Source organism: Melopsittacus undulatus, chromosome 1 (assembly GCF_012275295.1).
Source record: "Melopsittacus undulatus isolate bMelUnd1 chromosome 1, bMelUnd1.mat.Z, whole genome shotgun sequence".
Taxonomy (NCBI): Eukaryota; Metazoa; Chordata; class Aves; order Psittaciformes; family Psittaculidae; genus Melopsittacus; species Melopsittacus undulatus.
The window spans coordinates 12,508,319-12,529,428 of NC_047527.1; the positions used below are offsets into that span (position 1 = coordinate 12,508,319).

At 46.7% G+C, this 21,110-nt stretch overlaps 1 protein-coding gene and 1 non-coding gene across 4 annotated transcripts; one reads left to right on the forward strand and one right to left on the reverse strand.

Moving 5' to 3' along the window:
* Positions 1 to 5,474: 5,474 nt before the first annotated feature.
* FAM83A (family with sequence similarity 83 member A) lies at positions 5,475 to 19,197 on the reverse strand. 3 transcript variants are annotated; one of them, XM_031044437.2, is made up of 5 exons: positions 18,709 to 19,158; positions 17,916 to 18,519; positions 14,870 to 15,037; positions 12,687 to 12,811; positions 5,475 to 7,611 (listed from the first exon to the last, which is right to left on the reverse strand). In XM_031044437.2, the coding sequence occupies exons 2-5, from the start codon at positions 18,483 to 18,485 to the stop codon at positions 7,065 to 7,067; spliced, it is 1,410 nt and encodes a 469-aa protein (XP_030900297.2). In that variant the 5' UTR covers positions 18,486 to 18,519; positions 18,709 to 19,158; the 3' UTR covers positions 5,475 to 7,064. The 3 variants fall into 3 exon arrangements, with proteins under 3 accessions (XP_030900297.2, XP_005143915.4, XP_030900298.2); XM_005143858.4 differs by having other exon boundaries at positions 18,704 to 19,158; XM_031044438.2 differs by lacking the exon at positions 5,475 to 7,611 and having other exon boundaries at positions 12,683 to 12,811; positions 18,704 to 19,197.
* Positions 19,198 to 20,560: 1,363 nt separating this feature from the next.
* TRNAM-CAU (transfer RNA methionine (anticodon CAU)) lies at positions 20,561 to 20,633 on the forward strand. The gene has a single exon. It is a non-coding gene; the product is annotated as a tRNA-Met (tRNA).
* The last annotated feature ends 477 nt before the right edge of the window (positions 20,634 to 21,110 follow it).

Genomic DNA, 21,110 nt, shown 5'->3' on the forward strand with positions numbered 1-21,110 from the left:
CATACCACATTTTTTAAGAATTCTTGTTGTATGATTTGTAAGAATATATATATAAATCTCTTCATCCAGACTCTTCTTAACCTCTCATTTTCTTTGTTCACTGTTTCTATTCAAATTAATAAGGAATCCAGTATAAAAGTGAGCCTCCAGGTCAGCTTTCAGAGGCAGCTTTCCATCATAAACCTCACCGTGTTGTGCTTGACATGCCTGTGACTTTGAGGCCTGCAGTGCCAGTGGAATGGAAGGCTTCCTTCATGATGCCCAGTTTGAAAGGTTCTTGGTCTCACATCCAGTGTTGTTGCATTTAAAGCTGTGAAAACAGCCATTTTCTTAATGATCTTTTTAGTACTGATGAATTGACATTATGGGATTTCCTGCTCAGAGGTGGATAGCTAGAAATATGAAATACATTTGTGCTGGGAAATTGTCAGTAATTCTGTCTGGTTCAGGAAAAAACCTCTAAGTGGTAAATAACTTTGTAACTGGAAGGAGATTTTCTTTCTTCAAAGGTAATTGTTTTTTGCAGGTGTAGAACCAGCTACAGTTGTGTCATCAGTGTGCTGAGACAAGGGAGGAGGAAACTGTCAGGGTTGTTCCTATGTACTGAAGAGGGTTTAGTCAGATCATAAAACCCTGAGAGGAAGAAGATCTTCACTGTGAAAATTGGCAGTGTCATTTCTGCACCATACAGCTCCTTCTGTGATGCTTTCAGTTGACAGTGACACCGCTTTGCTTGACTTTCCACGGTGACAGTGCTTCAGGCTCCTACAAAAAAGGCAGAGATTATCCTGTAGTTTCTTGTGCTTGAAATAATTGACGTTTGAGGCAAACAAGATGTGTCTTCTCTCATCTTCTCGTAAACTGAGACTTCAGTTCTTCATAGCTTTTTGTAAATGTGGTTTTCTTAATGGATGTTGTTTAAACCCAGGAGTCCCTTGGACATCATTTACTGTGACTTTTCTTGATGTTTTCTTTCTGAAGTACTAAAGAGTGCTGAAACCCTGCATAGCTCACAATTGAATGCTAATTCACCATATGTGAACATGCTCTATGCTCTGTATCTGCTAGTTTTAGGTGAATTTTAACGCTTTAAGATACTGGCTGGGGACCCAGTTCCTAACTCTCACTATGGTACAGCCCTCTGAGAAGTTGACTGTGAAACCTCTTGGAAAAGTGGAATATCGCCTTCAGCCATGTCCAATTATCTTTGATAGTTTGGTGACTTAATACAATTAAACCACATCCTGGTCAGCCTGTTACGAAAGATGATGACTTTGCAGTACACTTGGGTAAGCATTAACACACTCAGAGCATATTACAGAATATTTGGTTTAGTCATGCTTGCTCTTTGCTAGGTGGAAATACTTGTGTGTGTGCGTGGAGTGCTGTATTTGTATGGCAGTGAAGCCCGCCTGAGGGGCTGGGGATGCTTTTAAGACTTAACTTGTGTAAGTTTTCAGCAGAGACTGTCCATAATGTGCTGTAAATTAATGATGATGTTGGAGTCAACAGTCAACAATCTTGCAGCAAAGACACAGCAAACATGGAAAGCTTAGTGCCGGATGTGTCAGCAAACAAACGGAGCAGGGACTTCTCCTTTTCTTATCTGAAGGTTGTAAGTAGCCACTTAAGATGGCTCTAATTTGTTTTGCCACAGCTCTTAAGTAGGTTCAGTTCTTACGACACCAGAACACAGCTTTTGTGGAGCCAGGTCTGTATAGATATTTAATGGGAGCTCACCACATGAGCTTGCTTCACGGTTTAGAAGGTGGAAATAGCGTTGATGCTATTACAGCAGCAAATTAAATGCTTGCCAAATGCCATCAGTTTGTGACAGAGGTGTCCAAAGTACACAGTGGTCTGGAGACTCTTTGGTGTGCGTGCAGTGTTTGACTTGAGGTGGTGTCTCTGGCTGGGAACACAACAGTTAAGTCCCTGCTGGCTCTGCAGTGGAAGGCAAGCAGCAGCTCTTACCAACAGGCAGGATTTTCTCAAACATAACAATAAAGCAGAAATGTTGGGTTGAACTACTGCAAAGCAAACAACATGAATGGTGTTCTGAACGTGGTGCATAGTTACTGTCCCAGATAACCAGTGCTTATTGCACTGTGGCTATGAAATACTCCTTTGTTCCACTTGTGCCTGGCTATCTCTCATCTCAGCTACTTCAATTCCTCCTTTTTTGGCCTGCTCCTCACTTCTTTGGCATGCCACTTCCAGCGCCAGTTTTCTGTTTCTGGTCATATCTCACGAGGGGTTTTGTGTTTCTGTCTTGCATTTTGAATGCCTCATCGTTGCTTCTGTGTGCTGCATAATTCTACATCTGCCTGCAATAATTTCTTCATGTTTCAGCTCTTATGAGCCCAAATGATCTATGATTGCATGGTTATTGGTATTTGTACACAAACCAGTGCTCCGTGCTGAGTTAAATGGGAAATTAGAGTATTACAGATTGCAAGTGAGAATCCATGGACAGTTCCTGAGGTTTGATTTTGTTAGTTTAACACTTGCTCATGTTACAGATGCTTTGGGAATGACCCTCTGACGCTGGTTGTGATGCTTCTGAAATGGTTTCTGTGTACAAATACAATCTAATTGTGTCTTGCTTTTGAGTCTTTGAATGCTGCTGGCTTTGAGGTGAGGGAACACGACAGTGCTGTAACTAGTGACATTAACAGTTTTCTCCATCACAGAATCACAGGTTGGTTTGGGTTGGAAGGGACCTTAAAGCTCATCCAGTTCCAACCCCCGACCGTGGGCAGGGACACCTTCCACTAGAGAAGGTTGCTCCAAGCCCCATTCATCCTGGCCTTGAACACTGCCAGGGATGGGGCAGCCACAGCTTCTCTGGGCAGCCTGTGCCAGTGCCTCAGCACCCTCACAGTGGAGTTTCTTCCTAACGTCTAATCTTAATCTCCACTCTTTCAGTTTAAAGCCTTTCCCTCTTGTCCTATCACTGTGTGTTGAATTGACCATGACTGAGATGCTCTATCAATCCTCCTTCTCAGCACAACAGGGAATGAAAAAGTAAGATGAAAAGTAAGACGGGTTGAGATGAAGTCAGTTTAATACAGAAAAAAGCAAAGGCTGTGTGCTGAAACAAAGGCAAACAAAAATCTTCAACCCATACTTCCCAGCAGCAGGCAATGTCGTTATAAAAGTACAACAGTAGTCCTCAGTTTGCTTATCAGGAATGAAGACTTACAGCACAGGGTCCTGCTTGTATCCCCAGCCAACAACCACCTTTATTGCTGGCCATAACAAGGGGGTTGAGCTAGTGCCAACTTTGCCTTCTTTACAGTACCTGCACACACACTGGAAGAAAACAAAAACATAAGCAAATCTGAGACAGGACCTGGGGGTCTGCAGAGCCCCCTTCCCGACTGCAGCTATGGTGCAGGGGTGCTCAGGAGGGTAATCTGGCTTCTGCACAGGCCCCTGCAAAGCCTGGGTAAGGCCTCAGGGCACTCTGGAGGGGAATTAGCATCTTTTGTAGGTTGTGTCCCCAGAGCTGGATGCAGTGCTCTAAGTGGGCTCTCGCAAGAGCAGAGTAGAGGGGCAGGATCACCTCCTTCGACCTGCTGGTCACGCTCCTTTTGGTGCAACCCAGGATAGAGTTGGTTTCTGGGCTGAGTGCATGCTGCTGGGTCATCAATGACCCAAAGTTCTTCTCCACAGGGTTACTCCCAATCCCTTCATGCCACAGCCTGTACTGATACTGCGGATTGCTCCACCCAGGTGCAGGACCTTGCGCTTGGCCTTGTTGAGCTTCACTGTGCTCACTTGGGCCTGTCCAGGTCCCTTGGACACCATCCCTTCCCTCCAGTGACTCAACTGCACCACTCAGGGTGGTGTCACCGCAAACTTGCTGAGGGTGCGTTGTGCTGCAGTGGTGTTTGAGCCCTTCCCGCACGGCAGAGGGATGCAGTATGTCAGCATCATCAGCATGTATCAGTGCAGGGCACTGACCCTCCTGCCAGTTCATTCCTGTAATCACTGGGTGTTCAGCCTTGTGGGGGCTTGCTAGGGGTTTTGGCACAACTTGCTGAAATTGTAAACTCGCTGTTTTCCATCCCAAGTGAAATTCCATTCATGTCATGTTCAAGTTCAGCCATCATCTGAACTAGCACAAGCTGTATCCCTGATTCAAGGCTGAAGTCAGCTCTTCTTCGTTCACCATGTGGCTTGTTAGCTTGTCCCTTACCTACTTTTTATTAGCTGTGTTCTCCAATGTGCCTTGTAGGTAAATGATCTTCCCCCACAGAGATTAAGATAGAATCATAGAATCACAGAATAGTTAGGGTTGGAAAGGACCTTAAGATCATCCAGTTCCAACCCCCCTGCCATGTGCAGGGACACCTCACACTAAACCATGCCTCCCAAGGCTTTGTTCAGTCTGGCTTTGAACACCACCAGGGATGGAGCATTCACAACTTCCCTGGGCAACCCATTCCAGTGCCTCACCACCCTAACAGGAAAGAACTTCCTCCTTATATCCAATCTAAACCTCTGCTGTTTAAGTTTTAACCCGTTACCCCTTGTCCTATTACTACAGTCCCTAATGAAGAGTCCCTCCCCACCATCCTTTTAGGCCCCCTTCAGATACTGGAAGGCTGCTATAAGGTCTCCACGCAGCCTTCTCTTCTCCAGGCTGAACAGTCCCAACTTTCTCAGCCTGTCTTCATATGGGAGGTGCTCCAGTCCCCTGATCATCCTCGTGGCCTCCTCTGGACTTGTTCCAACAGTTCCATGTCCTTTTTATGTTGAGGGCACCAGAACTGCACACAACACTCCAAGTGAGGTCTCACGAGAGCAGAGTAGAGGGGCAGGATCACCTCCTTCGACCTGCTGGTCACACTCCTTTTGATGCAGCCCAGAATACGGTTGGCTTTTTTGGGCTGTAAGCGCACACTGCAGCTGGCTCATGTTAATTTTCTCATCAACCAACACCCCCAAGTCCTTCTCCGCAGGGCTGCTCTGAATCTCTTCTCTGCCCAACCTGCAGCTGTGCCTGGGATTGCTCCAACCCAGGTGTAGGACCTTGCACTTGGCATGGTTAAACTTCATGAGGTTGGCATCAGCCCAGCTCACAAGCGTGTCAAGGTCCCTCTGGATGGCATTCCTTCCCTCCAGCGTATCAACTGAGCTAGTCTCCTAGTCTCATGAAGATCTCCTTCATGAATTCCATGCTTCATAGGCTGCAGAAATTAAGGCTTCAGTGGCAGTGGTCTGCAAACTTCTCCCCATATCCCTTTCCCTGCCACCACCAGTTTGGCCACAATGGGATCAGTGAACTGAGCCAAGTTTAGAAGAATCTTAATTAGGCCGAGGGAACTCATCTGTTTAGTTCTGTTTCTGTTGATTTCAGAAGCAAACTGTGTTTCCTCTTCACCTGGGCTCGGACTTAAACTCATTTTGCTTTTGGAAGAGAAGAGAGTGGGGTGCATGAGTCAAGAGAACATGAAGAAACAAAGTGATTCTCAAAGGGATTTTAATGAAAGTCTCTTTTATTTGAATGCTTGCCATATTTAGATACTGAAGTAGAATTGTCACAGGAATGAAAATCAACTTCCCCTTCTTCCCAAGGAATCTAAAAAGTGTTTCTATGTACAGAATTTACAACTATATGCAGTAGTTTATTGTTACTCTGGACTCCAATATTTGATTTCAGAGGTAAATCCATGCACACCAAAGCTAGAGCAGGAAGTGCCCATCCTGTTCCTCTCATGATGTTCTGCCAATGTTACTGTCATGCTTTCAAAATGATTGCTCTTCCAAGGAAGAGAAACTGTCCTCACCTGAGACCTTGCTGCTGCATACAATAGTCATCACCCACAGCCTCAGTAACTGCCTTCCTTGAGCAGGTGAGAAGCAAGAGGAAAGATGTGCAAATGTGTTTTGGTTCCTGTTTTCTGTTGGAGTCAGATGAAAGATGATATAAAGTAGGTGTAAAAAAATAATCTACTGACAGATCAATGGATGTGAGGCATCTAACTACGAGATTTGGGTGGAAATCCTTTGTTTCAGGAATTTTCGTACTATTTTTTGCCTTTTACTTACAGACGCTTCCTTCGTTTTCATGGATTATTTGGTAGAAAGTTTCTCTGGTTTGGTTCAAGCTGCTGAACCTCTGTAATTCCCTCTGTAACTGTATTCAGTGGGCACTACAGGCACTCAGCTTCTCTCTAAACATCAGAAACCTCGAAGAACTCTGAAATACAGCACTGTTGCCTCTAATTTAACCTTCAATCAAATTACCATTGAGAGGTTTCTAATATCCACATGCTATTAAATGAATTGGAACTCAGTCCTGGTGTGTTACTTGTAGGACTTTGCTTCTTCACTCAGCTTCATTTTCCAGTCTGGATCTAGACAGCTACTCTGCAATAAGGAAAACTGCTCTGAGCTGGTGGGATTGGAGGTGGTAACAAAGTGAGCTGAAGGCACAGAGTGGAAGTGAGCTGCAAGATGTAACCTGAACTGCTGGGCTTGTGTTCACAGACCCTGTCCTAAAACCTCACCAAGAGCTGGCCTTGCTGCTGTACCTCAGATGGTGCAGAGGAACAAACTCCTTCCCCATCAGCCCTCAGGAGTCCTCCAAAATCAAGGTGCGATGACAGCACGGAGGTAGTAGACTGCTGCTGCCAGCACTGCCTTGGTTTGCTGCATAACCAAGCCTTCAGCCTCCTCATGCCAGTGCTACGATGCACAGCAATAAACTGTGCCTCACCCCATGCCTGGCCACCTGAAAACCAGTGACCAACTGAATCTACTGCTACACAGGTACGCTACCGAGGGCAGGGGATAGGCGGCAGCAGTGCTGCACTATGAGCAGCATTATTTAGATGTGTTCTTCCTGGGGTCATGATGCACCCAGTTTACACATTAGCAAGGCTTGGCTTTTTAATTAGGGAAACGAAGCATCCGTAAGCAGCAAAACAAAAACAGGAGGCTTGAAATCATCCTCATTTTGTATTATATAGAATTTCTATATTCATCAGTACAGGAGCGATTGCTAAACAGGTCCTCACTAGGCTTACTTGCAATTCAAACCAAGGTGGTTATTATGTAAACAGGTTAGCTTGGTGGAGGCATCTCCAGGGTGAGTTTAACCCTGTTCTATTTGCTTCTTCTTGTCTAAGTCTTATAGGCCTGTAAACGTTCATGTTGTTATACAGCACTGCGGAGTTATCAGCCACATAGGGCGGCTGGTAGTAGTTACCCTGGATGGCCTTTTGTGGTGATGAGGGTGTGAATGAGACATAGTTGTGGAAGGAATTAACTCTATGCAGAGGTGACTGTGGGGCTAAGTTGCTGCTGAATATGAGGGCTGTTGGATTCTGCTTGTTCTGGTGGTTGCTGCCATTGGAGAGGCTGCTGAAGGGATCAGACAGAGTGTTGGTGTTTTCCTCGTTGCTGCAGGGGAGGCTGCGCTGGGGGGCCCAGCTCCTGTTGAACAGGAAGGGCATGGTGCGTGGCGGAGAGTTTGGGCCCCTCACGGGCTTGGACAGAGCGTAAAGGTGTCGGAACTCTTCATCAAACAGCTCCACAACTTGACCCGTGAATTTGGAGAGGAGGTTGCGGTGAACCTGGCCACATAACCACGTGAAGCTGGAGGGAGGGACAAGGTAAGGGACAGCGTTAACATCAGCCACTAAGGACTGGGCATCCCTGCAGGGGTGGTGCGAAAGGCAAATGTGCTTTACTGCTGACGTTCTTGACTAAACACAGCATGAAGATGGTGTCACAGTTAAATTTCAGGTCAGTTTGCATCAGTGCTCTTTGGCTCGGATCAACCTTTGTTAGTGCAGCTGTCTCTAAGCCTTCCAGAACCCTTGTCAGGTTACACAACCTCCTAAAGCAAGCGGTGATCCAGATGCACTGCAGGTCTAAAAGTCAGGTATAGAACCCAAGGTTTGTGTGTCTGTTCCATGGAAAGGAGTTCAGACCCCACTTCTGGGTACCAATCTTCCAAGCACAATGCTTAAAGTTAGCTCTTATCATGTCTTATCTGCATACACATACATTGTACCTTCCCTGCAGTGCCAGGTGTAACTCTCACCCACTCCAAACTGACGTTAGAAAGACTAGTGCAAATAACCACTCATTGTTTCCATGTTGCCATACTTTTTCTGCACTGGTCAAGAGAAACATGTGAAGACCCAACCTTCCTGTTACATCCACTTCCACAGAACAAACCACCACACCTGGCAAATGCCCATTTTCTTCACTACAGAGAAAATGAAGTTATAAACATTTCCTACAGCCTTTCCAACAATAAAAATACCACTTTGCTATAAAGGAGAAGCACCACAGTAGTTTTCATTCTGGTAGTCCAGAGACACACGTGAGGATATCCCACAGCTTTTAAATGATTTTTCTTTTATGTGCTTTCCTAATCCACTTGGCAAACATAAAATCATGCTCTTTTACCAAACCACAAGCCAGCCTGATTGTGGTGTGCAGGCTGCCTTGTCAGAGCAGCAGCAATAAAATGAGCACAGTTGAGAAAATGAAATGTAATTACTCCCTGAGCTGATGGGGCTCGAGCTGTGCAGCAGAGGATACAGAGCAGCACTGAACTCAAACCTGAGGTTATTCTGTGTTTCAAACCTGAGGTTATTCTGTGTTGCCAAACTCTGCCCAAGTTATTCCTGCGTGACTTCATTAGCTACGCTGGATTTGCACAAGGATTTGGCTGTAGGTGTGTGCACTTCACATCTTGTGCTTGTCATGTTTTGACAAGAGGCCTTTGAAGCTCAGTGGGACTGACAGCCTGAGCTGATGTTCAGGGAGCAAAGCCAGAGGATTTATATCTGCCCATTCAGAGCATTCTTACACTGGGCTGGGTTTGGGGCACACAGTGGTTTTATACCGATGGCTCAGGGGCAAGTGGAGGAGTGAAGAAATCACTAATTCAATGCCACCAGCCACCCCTAAAATATACACTGTACATTTTATGACTGGACATGAAAATGTGCAGTAGAATACAGCTTCTCCTCATCCAGTTTGTTCAGCTCATTCTAGATACGGACAAAACCTTGGGAACCAAGGTGAACAGCCTAGAAATGTAACTCCCTGCTGTGTGGGTAACATAGAATCATAGAACCATAGAATAGTTAGGGTTGGAAAGGACCTTAAGATCATCCAGTTCCAACCCCCCTGCCATAGGCAGGGACACCTCACACTAAACCATATCACCCAAGGCTTCATTCAACCTGGCCTTGAACACCACCAGGGATGGAGCATTCACAACCTCCCTGGACAACCCATTCCAGCTCACCATTGCCTGTATTCACCAAGAACCACTCTCTAAACCATTGCATGTCCTTTGTCTGACTGTTCAGGAGATAATAAGCTAAGACCAAATACAAAACCACACACAATTAGTCTGGGATATCTTCATTGAAGGTTGTGATCTCATGAAAGGGCTGAGGTGTGGAGTGGCAGGTTTACACATGATGTGCTAGAGATATACCTAGTTTACAAAAGAAAATTTAGAGATAAATGAAAACCAATTACAATTATAAATGGCTTTTAAAAACCCCACAAAATCAAAGGAAAAACCTGTTGAGCCCAATTTTGATAGTTTACTCTCAGGGTAACTTCCTGGAGTACCTGGCAGACAGATACTCATTTGTTGCTCATTGACCTTATCCGTAACCCGAGTAAGCTGAGAAAGCTGGATCCAATCAACAGTCCAGAGATTCTCCATGGACTGGTGGCAATGGATCAGTTGCAAAGTAACGAGGTGAGACCTGTGTGATTTTAGACAAACTCTGTGTAGTGAGTCACAGCAATTTACATGCTGTGCTCTTTGCTGGAGAACAAAGCAGAACCTGAAATAAAGACTTCACAGGTTTCCATTGGGTTAATTTTATGAGGAATGAATTCATTGGTTAGGTTTTGCTCCTTGGTTTACAATTCCAAGTGCTCTTCAGGGAAAGGCTCACAGAAGTCTGTTGTTGTCACTATCTGCCCATAAGGAGCATTTTTGTACCAGGCCCCTCTGAGTGAAGCACATCAGAAAGGAAAGTACAAAGAGGTCCTGCCCAGCTTTGGGCCAAAGCTGTATCACAAATTCAGTCATTAACAGGTACATCTCAGCCACCTTTCCTTTTTGTTCCCAAACCTATCTGCTGTTCTGGATCCTGTCATTCAAGATGGTCTGAATCAAACCCCACCTCTCCTGTCCAATCTCCATTTGTGCTGGACTTGTTTTTACCCCTCTGCACCACTGCAGCTGCAGTTATTAGGGATGCTCCCATCCCGTGTGTCTACAGCGCTACAGCAACATGCAGTTACACACATTCAGCTTGAAACTGAAGGAGCAGGATTTTCAGCTGAGCCCAGGGTTGAATTAACCTACACCTTAGTGTTGCCTGCTGGTGGGATAACCTCATCATGAGAAACCTGTCCCACCTGAACGGAGGCTTTCAGCAGGGCACCACAGTGTTAGATGTTAGATGCCAGCCTCTGAGGCTTTCAGAGTGTCTCAGCTGCCCCTGGTGACCAAGTCCTGTGCTTTCTTCTGCTCTCATTCTGCCTTCTTTAGGAGCAGAGCTCATGCACTAACTCCAATTAATTAAAGAAAATGGAATAACAGTTACAGAGGATGGGGCAGAGTAACACAGAGACAGCAAAAAGAAATACTGCATCCAAACCCCACACCAGACATTGCCAGTAAAAAATCAGAGGTAAAACTGTAACTTAAAACACTTGCTCATGCCTGCACTTGTGCAGACACATGGGTGGAACAGCCTTCAGAAGCTTCTCAGCTCTGGTGTGCCCTGTGAAGCAGGACCACGGTTACCCACACTGACCCAAGCAACAGCTTTTTAATGTGGTTTTAAAACTGACTCCAGAGCAGGAGGTGCCACAGACTCGGTGTTTCCTTTGCCTCTAACTAGTTGACAGCTTCAGTCCTCTTTGTTGTCCATTAGGCAAATATATTTTGTCCCCAGAGAGCTGGGCAGTGAGCCAGGGTCCCTAGTAGAGCAACGTGTCCTAAAGGGCTGTTTTATTTCCTCAGCTTGTTCCCCTCACTGATACTACAAAGTCATGCAGAGCACAGCACTGATTAAATTTGCTGCTATAGTAGTTTTAAGATATTTTGATTTAAGTTCTAAGATCTGTTCCAGTTTGATTTTCAACAAAAGCATTGCAGAAGAGTTTGAGACTGTTTTACTCAATGTCATTCTTGTTCTGCAGCAGCTGGTGGATAAGGTATAGGGATAAGAGAAAATCTTCAGACTGATAAAGTGAGAGCTAGCAAGCCTACAGAAATGCCACATACTGACAGCCAGCCACAACCCATGTGAATATGAAAACTAGTGCTGAGCATGCTAAAGTTAAATAGTGTATAGAGTTGTTCCTCACCACCATCTCTGCTTACTTGTTGGATAAGGGATTATGTACTTTGACAAGGCTCTTGAGGTTAGAAGATACTGCAACAGCAGGAGAGAATGAATGGTGGAAGTGACTGCACAGGACTTCAAGGGGTTTTCTTTTTCAGGATTGAAAGAGAAGCCAAAAGGAAGCTAAAGAAAATAGATCTTGTTCTGTCCCTCTTCTCCCACACATCCCTTAGTTCTCCTCTCTCTCTAAATCTGCTGTTGGATTCCTACATATTTTTGGTGAGGGATTGAAAAAAAACCTGAAATACCAAGAAAACCGATAGGAAATCACTGAGTATTCACTCATTTTTGTTTTGAGGGTTCATTTGGAAACTGGACAAAAACTGGATGCCCACCTCTGGGCAGCCTTGCTCCTGCAGCCTGTGCTAACGTCATGTATTCACTTTCACCTTTGGTACTGTAGTTATGGCATCTTCCTGTGCCACAGTTTTATCACACTAGAGGCATTTAAGCTTCCAAATCATAAACTGGGATTAAGAAAAAATAATCTCATCCTTTTAATTAAATAATCACTTCTTGTCTTTTTGTATATGGATTTCCAGGACATAGTCATTTGTGAAGCTTATCTACATAGCCATGAGACTTAGGAACTTTATTTGATGCAAGCTCCGTCTCCTGAAATTCCCTGACTGGAGGATTTTGGACTTGAATTTAAAACCCTGTTGTTGAGGTACAACGTTCTCTACCTGAAATAATTATAGCAGCCCAAAAGTGGAGAGTTAGAGACTCAGCTCACAAACTGAGGAAACAAAAGGGAAGGTACAACAGTCATGTAGACACACACTGCCTACCTCTTAAACACAAGAAAAAACAGTAAATCTCTGAAGTATTTCTGTTTTACCTTTAATCACTAAACTTGTCACATGGAGAACAAATCCTCAGGTAAGCTGAGTGACATGCTACATTAAGGAATCCTGAGGGAGATGGAAATGTAGCATGTCTCATGATCACAGCATTCGAGGACCCAAACAATGAGAAAAGCACAATACTGAGCTCTATACATTCCTAGTGCTGCTCCAGGGATGCACCAGCTGTTTACTCCAGTTTCTAAACCTTTAAATTAAATACCAGGCTCCATAAAAAGCTAACATCAGCTTTAAAGCAAATTAAATGGATTATTGAGAAATGGCACCTACTGGAAAACCTGAGGGAGTTGTGTTCAAAAAAACAACCTCACCCATCCAGAAACTTCCATGGCACTCTTTTGGTGAAGGAATATTCTAAATCATGAAAGAGCAGCCGGCTATGAACTGCAATGGTTTATCTCACCTGTAAGAGCCGGAGAGCACGTATTTCCAGTCAGAGATAAGGAATTTTTCTCGTATTTGTCCTGAGAATTTCCTGCCTGATTTGGCACAGTAAACCTCTCCAGTAACGCTGCGAACTGAGATGTTCTGCAAATAAAGAAAAAGGAGTGGATGACATTTGTTTTCATATTAAATCTCCAAAGGAAAGGGCCCCATCCCCCTACTGCCCTTAGCTCTTCACTGTCACGGTGTCTGTTATGAGTTCTTTATGGTCTCTCTAATGTCATATTTGAAGATTTGGGGCTAGAGGAAACCCAATCAAACTCTCTCACCTGCGCCAGGGTTACTTCTTTCAAGAGGAATACAGAATCATGGAATAGAATAGTTAGGGTTGGAAAGGACCTTAAGATCATCCAGTTCCGACCCCCCTGCCATAGGCTGGGACACCTCACACTAAACCATGCCACCCAAGGCTCTGTCCAACCTGGCCTTGAACACTGCCAGGGATGGAGCATTCACAACTTCCCTGGGCAACCCATTCCAGTACCTCACCACCCTAACAATAAAGAACTTATTCCTTATATCCAATCTAAACTTCTCCTGTTTAAGTTTTAACCAGTTATCCCTTGTCCTATCCCTACAGTCCCTCATGAAGAGTCCCTCCCCAGCATCCTTTTAGACCCCCTTCAGATACTGGAAGGCTGCTATGAGGTCTCCATGCAGCCTTCTCTTCTCCAGGCTGAACAGCCCCAACTTTCTCAGCCTATCTTCATACAGGAGGTGCTCCAGTCCTCTGATCATCCTCGTGGCCTCCTCTGGACTTGTTCCAACATTTCCATGTCCTTTTTATGTTGAGAACACCAGAACTATACACAATATCCCAAGTGAGGTCTCATCAGAGCAGAGGGGCAGGATCACCTCTTTCGACCTGCAATATAAACTTGTGCTGTGTAATGGTAACTGATGCTAGCCTGACTGAAATGAGAAGTGTTCATAGCTGAACAGTCTGTAACCTCTGCTGACACTGAAGAGACACTTTGCTCTAGCTGTAAGCTTTCCTGTTTTTACATTAGGTATGGCACAATACAGCAGGGCAAAACCTCTGCTCTCCCTGTCCACCTGGGCCTGCAAGGTGCTGCTCTTCTGGTGCAGCCCAGATGAATGCAGTCCTGCAGGATCTGATGCAAGAACATGTGTGAGTGGAGAGGCCCATGCAATGCTCTGCACTGTCCCTGTACGTCAGCAAGTGCACTTAATGCAAGCCAGGCACGCAGACCTGACTCTGCTGTCCATACAACACATTGCAGGGCCTTAGTAAATGAGTGGCACCAAGGATTTGGCTCACCCATCATTGAAGCCTGTGTATTGCAGCAGCATACTTACAACAAATAGCACAGGCTTGTCCTTCCTCAGGAGTGTGTTTACACACATGCAAACACTGTTATGAGCATGTTTTATTAATTTCAGTTTCTTTATAATCTGGGGAGGAATTTGGCTGTTGAAACATAAGTGTTTAGTGCACATAAGATGCTCTCAGGTCTATTGTCTGCCCTCCAGCTGCTGTTCCAGAAGTCTGTTGCCTCTGTGACATCAACCATCCCCACAAAGATGCCACAGGTGCCCTACAGCATCTATGCAACAACTGAAATGGTCCCTAGGAAGTTTAAGGTCAGTTCCCTCTGGTAGATATGATCCTATGGTTGATTCTGGCAGAGGCGAAGATGGACTAAGCTAGCAGCCAGCTAAATTTGAGATATGATCTTTAAAACAGAACTTCAATGTGTTTTATAAGAAACCACTTAGTGCAACCAAGGTACTGCCATGCAAAATGGTTTGTGTGCCTGCTGCCAGCACTGCCAGACCATAGCTGCTGCACAGTAATTAAACAGAAACAACTGTAATGGTAGATAACTAGTTGCAATGTTAGAGAGCTCTACTAGTGGACTTCAATTCTGTTTTAAGATTTCAGGGACTAGATTAGATTCATCTAAGGACCTATGGAAATGCTTTACATTCTTATAACATCCACGGGAAAATGGAGGCTTCCTCAGAGAGGAATTAAGTGCACTAACCCTACCTCTGGAAATCCCTAGCTCCCTTTTAATTACAAGGTGGACCTACCCTCCCACAACCACGCTTGTAGCTCATAGTGCCTAAAGTTGTGCAGCTGAATCTGAGCCTGAATGCTCCACAGAGCCACAGTACCTTGAAGAGATCCTCAGAAACCTGCAACTTGTCGCACATCTCCGAGAAGAGATTGATACTGCCATGGTCAAGCAACAGGTAGACAAACACCATGCGCTTGTTGGCTGCCTCCAGGAGGTCACAGAAAATCTCAGTGTCTGTGAACACATCCATCACGACAGCTAGCACCTAGGGAAAAACAGCAGAGGCGTTATGAGGCCTAATTTACATAAGGTCGTCTGTGAGGCCACTGAAATGTAGTTTATTTGGTTTGTAATCATATTGCCACCAAGAGACATCTTCAGAGGATATTTCTTCTGGTTTTCTCCCTAAGTGCCTGAATCAGGAAATCGATGAGACACGTTGCTGCTTTGTTTTATTGCTCATCTAAAGCCAATATAACACACAACTTACGCACTTCAGTTAAGCTCTTTTAATCATAAAACACAAGATGACCCATGAATTTGCAGGTGAGATTAAAGCACTAGGAACAACATTGAAACCCTAATCGGGAGAATAATAAGGGCATAGTTAAAATAAGAGACTGTAGCCTGACTAGCTTTTGTGAGCCACATGCATTCAGCAAGAATCACTGCATCACGCTTACTGTTAGGACTTATACCTGGAAGGGTCCTGGCTGTAAATCCCCACTCTGTTGTTGGGTGGGGTGATGGACTGCAACAGCTCCATCTGTTTGGGTTTTGGTTTTTCTTTTGTTAATACTGACCTATAAACTGTTTCCCTGTAGCCATGCATCCATGCTTCTCAAGTCACAGCTGGCAGGACAGCATGTAAAAGTCTCAGGACTGGGCATAAAAGCCCAGCCAGCTACTTAAATGCACAGCCTTCAGCCAGTGTGGATCCAGGGAACTGTAAATGTGATATAAACCCACCTTCATGCTCCAGCCCCTATGCTCAGTGCTGGGCATGGCCTCTCAAAGGTGCTGGTGTTCTTCATTGATATCTACTGTTGTCCAAAGAAAAGGACATCTCTCCAGGGCAATCCAGCCCAGCTGATACCTTATCTTCAGAAGGTGCCTATTCCTCGACTGATGGAAAAGGGAACTCTTGATAATTGCACTCACTGGATATTACCTTCAATCAAAACAAACTTTACAGTGTCTCTGCAGATCTGTCTTACTGTTTACTTCCAGCCTGCTCTGAATCTTACTCCAAAGCCTCTTCCTACACCTGCCAGCAAGCTTTTTCCCTTTACCACCAATGGAAATGCTACAGGACCAAGCACATCCTGTGTGGCCAGCATCCTGTTCAGGCAAGCCAAATTATTCACAGAGAGCTAAGGATCCCACACCTTTCTCCTGCTGCCAAAGCATGGTGCTTCAGAAAGGGCCTTGCCAAGGCCAGGTAAGCGGCATGAGTATGTCCAATAGCTCACATCCGCTCTTCCTGCTGACTCACCTTGTCTTTCTAAACAGCACAGTCCTGCATTAAACCTCACTGTAGCCCCAGAGCACCCTCTCCAGCACTGCTTTTGCACCAGCTATTTCCAATTTGTATTTCTGCACCTGACTTTCCTCTTTCACTTGCAGAACTTCTTGCTGCTTTTGCCTGAATTTCATTTCAGGATTTCTGCCTGTTCCACAAATGTGTTAAGATTATTGTAACCACTCACTAGTTTGATATCATCCCCAAACACAAGTCTTTATTCTGTTGTGTAAATTGTTAAGGGATATATCAAATCCTAGGATATCCAGGATGGGTCCATATCAGATACTTATTAAGCCATGCTACCATTGAAAAACTGTACTCAAAAAGCAGTTGCCAAACTTATACAGTAAGTGCTGCTCCAGTTCACTCTTGTAATGTAAATTAGATGGTTAAGAAGGTCATGAGAACCATGGATTTATATTCCATTTCTCATCTTTTTCCCTACAAGTTTTCTCCTCTTGGGACAGAAAATCAGCCTGGGTTGATACTTTACCTAGTGCTTATTTTATTATTCCAGAGACATTTCTCCTGCTACTGTATCTTCCTGATGCTGTAATTTCAAATGACTGATCTAATTCCTCTGATGTGCCGAGCACTTGTGTCCTTTGACAGGGCAGTTGCCAGTGGGGATTCTTCTCCCCTGCCATTACACTCATCATCAGACCCAGCACTTGCCCTCGCAGGGGAATAATACAGTGAAAGTTCATAACTGCAGTGGGCTCTGCAGCCTGTGCTGGACAGCGGGAAGTACAGCCTGGTTTTGTTCCCGGCCATTCCCTGGTAAAGCTGCTAGTGCTATCTCAAGTTCATCCATGAGGAAACCTCCCAGATGATCATAAACACACCCCTGCAATGTTAAATAGTTTTTTCCAGGAAAACAGGGAACTGCCAGAACACACAAGACAGAAGCTTTTTGTCCCACTCCAGCCGCTCAGCTTCTGTTTTCCCAATGTGTGGACACCCTGGCTTGGACCTGGCACCTCTCTGCAGCTCCCCATCATCTGTCTGTCATCAGGGGCATGATCTGCACCTTCCCCATGTACCAAGTTACCCTGCAGTTTTCATACGGAGCCCATATGGCATTTTTAGTGACACTGACAGCATATTATGGATGAAAGGCCTTTTCCCTGAAAGACCATTCCCAGACATACTCAGGGGATGGCTGCTGGCATACCAGACACACACGCCCTTCTCTGGACTCCCCTTCATCCACATCCCACATGGATCCCCATGAACAACTGCTAATGGCTCAGAGCTCACTTTAGCTTAACTCTCATTACTGGTGCAGCAGGCTGAATGGAGCTCATCTTGCTGGTGATGCACAAGAGGGAACAGAGGCCATCTGCCCTTTCTACAGGACATTTGCTCTGCCGGGTTAATGTGAGTTTAAAAGGAAAGGGAATGCTTTTTTTCCCTAAAGTCACCAACATAAAAAGGTGTAGGTATGACTATAAAAGAAAAAAGCAGCACTGCCTGTGTTCAACAACAGGCTCTTTACAGCCACTTTCTAGAGCAAAGCTATACTACAATGCAAAAGGCTGGCTCAGATCAAACACCCTGTTTACATGATCTTTTTTAAGACAACTGGGTGCAGAGGGAACAGCAATTCTCTCCGTACCTGAGTGGTTTTGTTGATGTACCGGCGTATGATGTCTCTGATGTTGTTGTTCTTCTCTGTCTGGAAATACACAGTGGCAGTGGATTTTTCCTTCAAATAGGGCTTGTCTGCTGTAATCCATGTGTGCAGCAGAGCTGGCTCGCTGCTGTCAGAAATGGTGGGGAAGTAGGTCCCTGAAGGGAGTGACCCAGCATAGTTCTGCTTTGGCGCAGCCGCCCCATCTGTGGCCAGGGACTCCTCCGCATAATAGGACTCCCTGGCATTATCCTTGATGTACTGAGCTTCCACTGAGGAGAGGAAATCTACCTCACCTTCCTTGTGTAAAGTTTCCAGGTAAGAGTCTGTCCCACCATCCAGAAAGGCATCAGTGGCCAACCTTATGCTTTCGTTGTGGCTGAAATCCGCTTTTGTCAGCTTTGAGGACGGGCTCTTGATATCCTCCAGCCTTTTCCTTATCTTGCCCAAGTGTCTGGGGTTGTTCATGGCTCTTTGTCGCAGCAGATCTGCCGGGCAGGCACCATGCATATGCACGGGGTAGGCAGCCCAATCGTCCTTGTTTAGACACTGCATTGTGGCGTGAAATCACCTCTGCTGAAGGAATTAACTGTGAATAAAAATAAAGAGATCTGATTACCTCAGACAAATGCACACTCCCCGATTTCCTTGGTACAATTAGCTTTAAAAAAACCCGAAGCTCAGTTCTCAAGCGGTGTACTTCAACCACAGTATGTTTCCAGATAGGGCGCAAGAGCAAAACCGATTAGATCGCTTATCTGACAGGTACCCACCTCACCTCCAGGGCATAGGATGGATTCGAGTCCAATCACCAGGGCCGTCCGATTCGGTTGTACTTCTCTTCCTGTCGCATCCTGTGCGATGTGAGCGAGGAAAGCACTCAAGCAAAAGCAGGTAGGCTCCTAAGCATCGTTGCATAATCTTCAAAACAGCTCCAGGCTTCTCTGTCTTCCCATAGTATTCGCTAGGGAGCAAAAACAACTCTGACGTTGAACTGGGACAGAGACAACAGCCATGTCCATAGCTTCAGAGCAGCAGAAAGGGGCACAGGCTCTTGTCTGCACCTACATGCTACCAGGCATGCTTAAAAATAGACTTGAACTTCGTCACTGTGCCCCGTTCATAGTATGTTGCTATTACCATAGGCGATTCACTCATTTATTTCTTTAAAGCTTTGTGACTACGCCATCCTATTAAAAGAAAAATACCCCTTCCCAAACATCCTGAATAATACGCGGAGGGAGGGTTGTGAGCTGGCCTCAAAGCATCAGAAATACAAACACTCATCACTTGATTGTGCACATTCAGGGCTGGTTGGTTGGTTGTGTGTTTTTTTTCCTTCCCCGGCTGCAGCTCCTGCAGTCACGTTGTCCCTCTGGCAGCTCGGCTGCTGTGTCATTAGCAGGGCAGAGGCGCAGTTCGCAGCGGGGTGCGAGGCGCAGCGCCCCGGGGAGCCAGGCCGGCCGGTATGAGTGTGCGGGGGTGAGGAGGGTAGGGTGGGAAGGCTCCTGCCCGAGGTGCACCGTAAATACCTGTGTGCATGCCTGTACGCACAGGCACGTGTGACACAGTCTTCTCACGCAGGTTGGGTTTGTCCTCACCCTGTGTCGCTCTGTCTCCATGCACCGGTGGCCCACGGCTCCAGGGGGAGGGCAGGGTCAAGGGACATGTCAGCCTCAAGGGTTCTTGGATGGGGGTATGAGCTGCTGAGCGGGGAAACGGTGCTAACCAGTGCGCTCAGGATCATGAATGTCTTCAGCGCTGCACTGAGTGACACAGGCACAGGGTTTCCCAGATTCTGGGTCTGTGTCTATGTCAGATGCCTTATGGGGAGGCAATACATGTGGAGGAGACAAGTATGTAACAGATGAAAAAGGTCTGAATCGGTTTACTCCTGGATCCAGAGGCCGGGAAGCACCCACAGGGGCGCTGGGCAGAGGAGGCGGCAGGGCCCGTCCCCAGCTCCCGGTGTGGGGTTAGGAGCTACCCGTGCCCCCCCCCCCCCATCCGCCCACAGCTGTCAGACGCGGCCAACAGCCACTAATTATCCACTGACCTGGCTCTGCACAATTATGCCGGCAACGATGCCGCCTCATTAACCTGCCAGGCAAGATCGCGCCCCGCCAGCACCGAGCAGCGCCTGCCGGGGCCCAACAGGGCCAGCTCCATCACCTCGGGTCCCACACAGACCACCCAGTGTCCCACCATGGTCACAGCAGGGCCACCAGAGCTTGCCACCGTGGGGCTTCACACTGGCACCACAAGGACCCCCCATTGTCACTCTGGAGTCCCACACGGCCACCACAGGCTCCCACACCGTCACCATCGGGACACATGGGGTCACCCTGGAGCTCCGCGGTCACCACAGAACCCCACTCCGTCTCCACAGGGCCCCGCTCTGCAGCTGCGGGGTCCCACAGGCGCACTCCGAGGACCAGGCCGTCACCGCGGGGCTCTCCGACACGGAGGAAGGGCTGTGCCGTGCCGCGCTGGGCTGTGCCGTCCGTCTCACACCTTCTCTCTTGTGCGTGGGGCTGAGGCGGCCGCCGGGCCCTCAGCAGCCATGGCGGGGACAGGCGCCGGGTAGAGGCGCCGGGTCGAGAGCCGGCGGGGTGAAGTTGCATACAGCCGCCTCGTTAGCGCAGTAGGTAGCGCGTCAGTCTCATAATCTGAAGGTCGTGAGTTCGATCCTCACACGGGGCAAAGGCGGGCAGCTCTTTTGTTGTCGCGCTGGGACGGGCTGCTCTGATCTGTGACCCCCTCGCTTTTATGTGGGACAGAGCTGTACAAAACCGCACTCTTAAGCCCTGAGCAGTGTCGTGTCTGTAGTGACATGAGAAGCTGTAGTTTCAGGGCGGGCGGCTGTGTTTCTTGGTGTTGGGTTAATGTACATGTTTGCAATTTACAGTGTTCAAAATGTGCTGTGGCAGAGGCCTGTCTGCAGCCGTGCCAGCTGCAAGCCCACTGAGGTCTCGGGGATGGCGGCAGCCCCACTCCTGCAGTGGGCTGTGGGCCCCACAGCCAGACAAGGGGCAGGGCTGCCAGAGCCACAACAGGGCACGGGCTGTGCCTGACTGGAACACTGCTTTATACATTTACAAATGTAACCTTTTCCAAACCTAAGTGTGTAACACAGGGCCCAGTGCTGGCCAAAAGCTTCGTGGGTTTTCCCCTTTAAAC